General features: G+C 37.7%; 1 protein-coding gene across 1 annotated transcript in view; it reads left to right on the forward strand.

Moving 5' to 3' along the window:
• The window catches only part of MOV10L1 (Mov10 like RNA helicase 1), a 48,286-nt gene extending 42,522 nt beyond the window's left edge, over positions 1 to 5,764 (forward strand). Inside the window, exons 26-27 of the mRNA XM_060777786.2 lie at positions 4,244 to 4,335; positions 5,556 to 5,764. Coding sequence (XP_060633769.2) covers positions 4,244 to 4,335; positions 5,556 to 5,604 — 141 coding nt within the window. The 3' untranslated portion in view covers positions 5,605 to 5,764. The remainder of the gene's footprint in view (positions 1 to 4,243; positions 4,336 to 5,555) is intronic.
• Positions 5,765 to 9,708: the final 3,944 nt, after the last annotated feature.

Consider the following 9,708-nt stretch of genomic DNA (forward strand, 5'->3'; position numbering starts at 1 on the left):
AATGTCACTGTCAAAGCATTCATATGCTAATAATTTTCATTTGGACCATATTCATATCTATATCTATACAGTTCTGGCCCAGCTTATTTGATTTATTTATTTATTTACATCATTTGTATCCCGCCCATATCAGCCCGCAGGCGACTCGGGGCTTACTTGTCCGAACGCATCTGCTCCTACGTCCCATCTCATAATCTAAGATCATCCGGGGAGGCCCTGCTCTCAATCCCGTCTATTGTGCAAATGCGTCTGGCGGGGACGAGAGACAGGGCCTTCTTGACTGTGGCCCCTCGCCTATGGAACACATTCCCAAATGAGGTAAGATCTGCTCCCACCTGGTTTTTAGAAAGAAATTAAAATCATGGCTTTGGGATCAGGCCTTCGGACAGTAGATGTTTGTAGAGTTTGTTTTTATTATTTATTGTTTTAATGATTGCTTATGTACTGTCTAATTATGATTTATGTTTAATTGTGGTTTTATTATTGTGGTTGTTATGGTTTGGCATCGCGTCAGTGTCCAATGTATGGCACTGAAGTTTTGTCAATTATGTGCAAACTGCTTTGAGTCCCCCTAGTGGTGAGAAATACTATAAATAAATAAATAAATATGATCTATTTATTTTTCTCAGCTTTTCTATATAAAGAAAGAATAACAGCTGAGAGAGTGACAAAGGAATGGTGCGTATCAAGCTCAGGACTTGGATGGCAGAACTGAAAAAAGAGGTTAAAAAAGACAAGTATAGTGGATCTAGGTCATGAGATTCTTTTAGATCAGGCAGCCAGAGAACCTTCAGCACGCTCCATATACAGCAATGATTCCCAACCTTTTTTTGACCAGGGACCACTCTCCAACATTAGTACCTAAAGGGTTACAAATCAGTTTTTGGTCAACTTTAGATTTGGCATAGTTATTTGGGGTGCTGATTCAGAAAATTGTATTGAATAGATCAGTCATTCTCATTGCAGCGGTGTAGTAGCAGTGAGGCCGTGGACCATATTTTAGTTCTTGTGGATCACTGGTGGTCCATGGACACGGTTTGGGAACCACTGATGTACAGTGTCAAATAGGCCAAATTTATTTTCTACCCACACAATATGTTCCTCTGCAACGTATGAGACTCAGACAGTTCCGGACAACTGAAGGCATTTACCTTAATCTGTTAAGGGACCCTTGATGAGAGTATCAGATTGTGCATTGTGCCCGCCTTCCTCGGGGCTTCAAGAAACTGTGCACAAAAGCATACATGTTTTGTCATTCTGTCTCTCACTTCTTGGGATTTGATAGTAGTACTTCCTAAATTATGTCTGAACCCTTTGAACCGTGAGATCCCTGTATCTTACACTTGCTGTCTGTGATGACTACATTCTTGGTAGCAACTGCATATGCTAAGAGAGTCAGAAAGATATGTCCTCTGACAAGATTCGCTGTTACTGCATTTCTGTTAAAGTCATCCTAAATTCAGATATCACATTATTCCCTGAGGCAGTGTTATATTTTCATATCTCTTAAAACATTAGTTCGTGAATATTTCAACCTGACCTACAATTACAATTGGAGGATCAGCAGCCGTTGACATAATTAAGACCTAATTATATTGTCCTCAACATCTCATCTCCTAGTATCATATATGGCACTGTTTGCCAATAATATGCTACTGCAATCTACATAGGACAATTTCTGTGCCTCCCCATTGGACACAAAGTTGACACCAAAAATGTCAGTGTTCAAGAACCAGGGACCTTCAGTTTCCCAGGACACTCTTGCCATTGACTTCGGGATGGTTGTTATTGGGCAAAGGGACTTTAAAGACAGATTTCTGAGTGAAAGGACTGAACTATGTTTATCAAGAGGTTCAACTATATTTCCTGTGGCAGGATAGTGACACAAGCTTTTAACATAATCCATCTCTTAACCTCCACAATACATTCCTCTTACCATCCAACATTTGTTTTGTAAGTGCCTGCTGCTAAAATGGTAATAATCACTTTCTGTACTTAGAACATTTCACTTTCCTCTGAATTCTTTCCAGTCCACAAATAATTAATGAGTTTTTCAGGCACCACAAGACTCTTTGATTTGTTTTTTCAAAGAAACTTGAGTTTCATGGCACTGGGCTAAAATCTATATGTCCTTCACTGTTCATTTATGTACTCTTCAAATATAATATGTATCCGCTGTTCAGAGACTGGTTGCCTCTTTTGCACAGAAAAGGGTGGGAACAAAGAATAACTTGGTTTGGGAGATAAAGGTATGAAAATAAATGAAAACAAAGTGAAAGAAAGAGAAAATAAAGTTGAACTAACTGGAAGGTAACCCTCAAAAGTAAAGGTGTTCCTGATATTCTGCGGCAGCAAAATAGAAACAGGAAATGCAGAGAAGATCATGAATTTAAATTGTATTCCAGTTTGGAAGCAGGCTCTCATCAGAAGATGTTGTTCAGCTATAAACGCAAATTCAATTCTGTGCAAATTCAAGATATATTTATGAATTACAAAACAGAAACGCAAAAAAGAATTTTATTCTCCAACTGAGTCACTTATTAAAATGACAGTAACAGTAAAATGACAGATGAAAACCAAGAAAGTGTTCCTTTCCCCCTTTCCCCCTCCTTTCTGTTAAGCTATATGAGTTATGCAAAATTCTGCAGAGGTAAAAGTACAGTAGACTCTCTGTTAACATGCATGTATGGGGATTGTCCCTCTCGATGGACTGTCACCTTGTCGTGGTGAGGGGGCTTGCATGTTCCAATGAAACTGCGGGTACAACGACTGGAGTCATGCATTCCCAGGAGTGACCGCGGGGGAGTTTCCAGACCAAGCACAGTCCAAAGACCCAGAGACCTCAATGTTGATCATTTCCACTACCTTGGCAGCCACCTCTCCACAAAGTCAACATTGACACCAAAATACGCCTGAGCTCTGTGAGTGCAGCTTTTTTCTGAACGAAGCAGATAGTGTTTGAGGACTGGGACATCCGTAGGGAGCCCACGATGCTATTGTCCTCCCAACCCTGCTTTACGCCTGCAAGACGTGGACTTGTCTACAGACGTCACATGCAACTCTTGGAACGATTCCATCAGCACTGCCTCCAGAAAATCCTGCAGATCTCTTGGAAAAACAGGCAGACAAATGTCAGCGTGCTGGAAGAAGCAAAGACCACCAGCATTGAAGTGATGGTACTCCGCTGAACCGATCACGTCCAGATGCCTGACCATTGTCTCCCAAAGCAGTTGCTCAACTCCGAACTCAAGAACAGAAAACAGAATGTTGGTGGGCAGGAAAAGAGATATAAAGATGGGATCAAAGCCAACCTTAAAAACTGGCATAGACACTGAGAACTGGGAAGCCCTGGCCCATGAGCACTCCAGCTGGAGGTCAGCTGTGACCAGCAGTGCTGTAGAATTTGAAGAGGCACGAATGGAGGGCAAACGAGAGAAACGTGCCAAGAGGAAGGCACTTCAAGTCAACCCTGACTGAGACCGCCTTCCACCTGGAAACCAATGCCCTCACTGCGAGAGAAGATTAAGATCAAGAATAGGGCTCCACAGTCACCTACAGACCCACCAGCACACCGATCCTGGAAGACAAGGGATCACCTAAGTAAGTATGGGGATTGGAAGATGCTGGATAAATGTACTTGTTGCTTGAGTTTTACTATTAAAAATAAGCCTACTACTATACTCCATGTTATACCATTCCATAAACTCTATATTGACTTGATATTAATATTGAAATACAGTAGTTAAAAGCAAATTAAGACAAAGACAAACATATCTTAGTGCAACACAGTTTAACTATATTGTAACTATTATAAAAACATCTTTCTTCAGCTAAAATTTTATTTTACTTTTAAATTCATCTATAAACTATTATGTCTTTGACTCTTTCCCATTTACTTGAGAGTTCTAGTTAACTGAGAGTCTACTATAATATGGGTTTTCTTTATTCAGAGAGACCATATTAAATAGCTATTTCTTGTACAATACATCTCAGAGATTATAATGAGGTTATGTTGTTCCATTTATACAATTCCAATTTAACAACACATGTGCATAAAATGCAGCTCCATGTATGTTGTAAGTTTTTATTTATTTATTACATTTATATCCCACCCATGTCACCCCCAAGGGGACTCATTCCTCTTTAGGTATGCTGAAGAATAAAAAAAAACTAGTGCACTGTTTATATTTGAACATAAGTAATAAAGTACATAGCTCTCACAGTCTTATTTTCTTTTGATCAGAATCCCTCCTTTTGTGCCCTTTTGGATTACAGCTTGGAAAACGGAGTTTACGTTGGCTGTGACTTACCACAAGAACTGGAAAATCAAAGACTGTGAGCATCTTTTAGCATTGCTTTGGAGTTAAGAAGTGTAAAAGAATAAAATAATGTAGTTGATCCTCTAAAAATTCCTTTTAAAAGTCATAATTGGATAATACTGTATATACTCATGGATATAAATTGAGGACAGGTTTGAAGGCTGAAATTGTGGATTTTGATATGACCTATGGACACGCTGAAGACCATTCTGTGGAGAGAGGAGGGCAGCAAGGCCAATTCAAGGGGTGATCCACCCCTGTCCACCATTGCCATTTTCCAGGCATCCAAAAAAGCCAGAAGCAGTTCTGCAGTGGAGAGACTAGAGGGTGTCAGTACTTCTTTTAGGTTGTCCTGGGATGGACTAAGCTATTTGTATTCACCAATCTACTCAGAATAGGGAATTGTTCCTCTTACGTTAACAATTAAGGTACAGTACTCACATTGGCCCATGAGTAAGTCTATCAGGTTTTTTTAGTAGATATTTTTGAATAAAATTTCTAGACTGACACATTTGTATAATGTGTTATCCATTTGCTGTTTCAATACATACATGAAACCTCTGGGAGAGGTCATCCAGAGTTTTGGAGAGCAGTGCCATCTATGTGCAGATGACACCCAACTCTACAACTCCTTTCCACCAAGGAAGCTTTTCTGACCCTAAACCAGTGTCTATCATCAGTAATGGACTGGATGAGGGCAAACAAAGACTGAGTGTAGGGGCTCTAGATTTTTTTTGGCTCCTAGACTCCATCTCCTTACAGCTGGAGTCAATAATTTTTCCTGACAATTTTATTACTTCAGAATTGGCATTTCCTCTGTCATAGATTTATCTTCTGATTGCAGTAATGCTGCAGGTTGAAAATATTTCACAGCCAAACTCCTGTCTTCACAGACTGGAGAAAACAAATATTTATTTCCAATATCTACCAATATCTAAGTGTGCATGTTGATGGCATACATAAAACATATTGACTTCTAAAAGTAGAGTGGTATATTTTTTTATTTTGAGCTATTTGGAAGGATGTCAAAACTAGTTCAGTACTAATAGGGTTGTGAGTACTTAAAACGTAGACTCTTAGCCCTTTCACAGAATTACAATTTCATAGGTTTAATGTGAAAAGGAAAAGACAGAGCCTGCTTGAGTGTTATATCATCTTTGACTGAAAACAAAGAGAGATTGGGACTATTCAAATGTGTATTGTATTATTAACTAATCTTGTTCTATTAATTAACAGAAATGACGAATTAAAAAGGACTGCTGTACAACCTGATAAATCTTCATGATTTGTCAACGGTTTGGTATGGAATATAAAGCAGGTGAAGAATTATTGCAGTTGTTTAAAGTAGTATTATTTAAAAGGACGCCTGTTAAATTATGTTTTCGTACTTGCTATATTTTGATGTTGTAAAATCATAAATGAGTAAAGTTTTCTGTGTGTTGTGATCTGTTGTGCGGTCTTTTAAATACAATATGGTATATGAAAGATGATAAGGTATTAGATTTTCCTGTTTCAGGTGATGAGCTAGGCTTAAGGCATGGTGCTTGCTTTACCGCATCCTCACACAGAATGGAAAGTACCTCTTCACAGCATAATTCATACATGAAACCGTTGAGGGGAAGAGTCTCTTCTGGGTTTGTTTTATTGTGGTAATGAAGACCAGCCCTCCCTCTGGTCATAAACAGTTAGGATGGAATCTGTCAGTGCCTGGAAAAGTTACTTTTTCTGGATTACAGCTCCCAGCATCTCAAAGTCAGTACAGCTAATTGCCATCTTAAAACTACTTCAGTAAATCTTTCTTTGTGTCCTTTTTCTTTATTCTCAGATACATGAGAAGACTGGTTTTTGTTCTAGTTACAATCAGGCAAGATTTAAAAATTATTATTTTAATTGCCAAAGGGGAGCGGCAAATAATCTACAAATAATCAAATCCACTAAGGTTACATCCACAAATGGGAAGGCCAACTGTGTATATATATATATATATATATATATATATATATATATATATATATATATATATCAAGTTAGACATGTATATATACAACAGTAACTAAAACAGGAATGCTAAAGAGCTGTGATCCAAAGTGCAATGAAAAAGAAAAGTATGGAAAATATAGATTATTTACATTGTTAGATTTCTTATTGCTCAAAAAAGCTCATGAACATTTTGCAGTTTTTTTTTAAAAAAATGCCTTCAGTTGCTTTGTCTTTTAAAACCTGTGTTTTACTTTGGTATTTTGGGTTAATTTTGCGACCTTAGCAATCCATTCTGTCATTGGTGCTTCAAACTGTTTCCAAGTTTGAGCAGTATTCTTGCTGGTACTATCATATATGAAAAAGCCATATTTAATATCCCATTCTTTTTCTATACCTAACAAATACATTTCTGATGATATGGCAAGATCTCCCTTTTAAGCTTTTTTTTTTTTTTTTTTTTTGAGCCGGCAGGTAAAAGTACATTGGATCAATTTCTACTCATGTAACAGATTAGAGGAAGCAGTTCTTTGGGAGGTGGGGTTAAGAAAACATTGTTCAATGTTGGTCCAAGACATTTTACAATCTGAATTGAAAACTATGTGTAGCTGCCATACTTTCTACCTTGTTTGGTACCTATTTCCCACCCCTGACAAAGGTTGCCAACTGAGGCAGATCTGCAGGGACAGCCATCTGCATTGCAAAAGAAAGTTAAATGATGTGTCTTTTAGTAATAATGAAAGAAAATCCTTAATTGATAGAAAGCAATTTGATGGTAATTACTGGAACTTTTTTATATAATTTAGAAAAAGAGACCTGTCTCCCTTGTGAATTTGAGGTCTAAATTATTGAATAAAATGGCAAAGCATCTTTTAAAATGGATGCATACAACATTTATTATCATAAATTAGTAAAGGGCTGTGCTCTCCTTTGTGTACTCAACCATAGCCCCTAGTACATTATTGTTTTTCCTCCCTTTGTGATGGCCGATTCTTTTAATGCTACTTGGGCAGCCTTTTGTTGCCATATAAAACAAAAACATGTCCTGTTGCCTTCAACAAATACAGTGTATTTATTATCGTAATAAACGTTAATGAGGTGCCATTTTCTTGCTGAGTTCTTAAATCCCTAGAGAGGAGAGGGATCAAATGAATTTGGAAACTTGCTGGTATATACTATATATCTTCGTTTCCTGATTTTGTTAGGCCATTATTCACAAAGGTATAAAATGGTTAGGTACCTGTGATTTTGGCACAGGAGGAGGTTTCTCTGGAAATGCTTGAATGCTTTTCGTTGCCATTTTGATTTTTAGCAAGTTAGATTCTTAATGCTTTGGTAGTTATCAGCTTGGAGATGTAAAAAAACAGGAGTTGGTCAACCTGCTAATTTTATGTGAGATACACTAGACTTTCTCCAAAGTACAGACATTTCATCATACAACTATTCTGTTTTGGAACACAAAAGGAACACAAGTGGAATCCTTTTTTTCTTATATGTCTGCAGTACCATTCTTGAACATGTATTCAAAGCAGTGACAGGATCAACTTCTTTTAAATAACCATCATGGGAAACGTGGAGCAGGTGAAGTTATAGAGCTAAATAAAAACGAGAACACACTCTAACAACCACCATGTCAGACTACACAGAGAAACCATTGAAATCCACAAGCACATGGACAGTTTCAACAGAAAGGAAAAAACCATGAAAATGAACAAAATCTGACTACCAGTATTTAAAAAAAACTCTAAAATCAGGACAATAAATAAAGAGCAACACTCAAAAAGCAGGGGAATTCCAAACAAGAATCAATCAGGGCCAGTTAACACCTCCCAACAAAGGATTCCCCCAGGCAGTAACCAACCAGACTTTGAAGGTGCAAAGCCATTAAATGCTAATCAAGGTAGCCAATTGCAATATTTACACTTGCCTCAAGCAGACAAGAGTTCTTTCTCGCTCCCTGGACATTACACAGATATATAACCTCACTTGCCTAATTTCCAACAGACCTCACAACTGCTGAGGATGCCTGTTATAGATGGGGGTGAAACATCAGGAGAGAATGCTTGTGGAACATGGCCATACAGCCCGGAAAACTCACAGCAACCCGGCCATGAAAGCCTTCAACAACACATAACAATTCACAGCTACTTGTTTTTAACTGTAATTCATCATAATTGTAGTAAAGCAGTGATAGTTTGTGGTCAGGAACAGTTAATGTTTTTAGCTGAACAATCGCTGATATAAAGAGGCTGAAGTGTTATGTCCTAAGACACTGACGGAGAGACTTCACAGTAATACCGAGTTTGAAAAAGGTTGTGCAGTGAAAGAAGACCATAATCTGATGAACTATTTTTGAGCTCGGACATTAGGGAGAAATGTGGGTTTCTTTCAGCAAGGAAGAGATCTTTGGGTGCTCATAATGTCAGAAGTATCACAAAAGTGATTTTTGAAATATAAAAACAGATTGGAGTTGGAGTCCATTTTGAATTTGAGAAAATTGTGCAGCAATTGGACAGGAAACAGTGATTTCAGGAGGCAACTCATACTGTCAAAGCAGAGAGACAGAGTATTGAGTGGATACAAACAGGCGACAGAAAAGTAGTTCTATCTTTATTTTACATGACTTATCATGGTTTTTGGAAGTTATGCAAATGTACCTAAATAGCTTTTGCCGAAGAGGGTGGAGATCATTGGCATTTTGACAATAAGCACTATAATAATGATTATCAATAAACCCCTGCTGTTTACAAAGTGGCTTTGAATGCACTGCTGGTCAGCACCAGAGATGTTACAAATTCTTAACCTGTCCAACTTTCACTGTCAAATTTGGGGGCTAGGGTTAGGGTTATTTAAAAATACCCATTCCATAACCATAAGATTGCTGTTTCTATATGGGGAAATTTTAAATTTCTCACCAAACTAATGGAAGAAAACAGAAGATGCCTGGCTGTAGCCTACATAACAAATATACACACAAATAGCATGATCCTCTTGGAAAGCAATTTGAGAATGTGGCAAGACAGAATTTTCAGGTTATAAGTACATGACAGCCTAGATTGGACTAAATAAAAAGCAGCTAATTACCATATTTCCATTTGGCCATTCTACTGCCCTGTCATAATGTTACTAAATTTTTGTGACAGTGCCAAATGTTTTCCAAAGCAGACAGAAAATTAATATTTTAAAGGGGTATTTTATTTATTTGTTGCAATTTGCTATTAAATCCAACACATTGGGAGAGCAGGTTCAGAGAGTTTGCCCTCTGAACTGCTGAAATAGCCCACCTATAATCTAAATTCTTATAAAATTTTAAAGCATTAAGGAAAAAGGAAGCAACTGAATGGGAAGAACATCAAAGCCAGACTGGGATGCAGTTGTATATGATATTGAGCAGACTTAGCATTAAAGGAAA

Source organism: Anolis sagrei, chromosome 5 (assembly GCF_037176765.1).
Source record: "Anolis sagrei isolate rAnoSag1 chromosome 5, rAnoSag1.mat, whole genome shotgun sequence".
Taxonomy (NCBI): Eukaryota; Metazoa; Chordata; class Lepidosauria; order Squamata; family Dactyloidae; genus Anolis; species Anolis sagrei.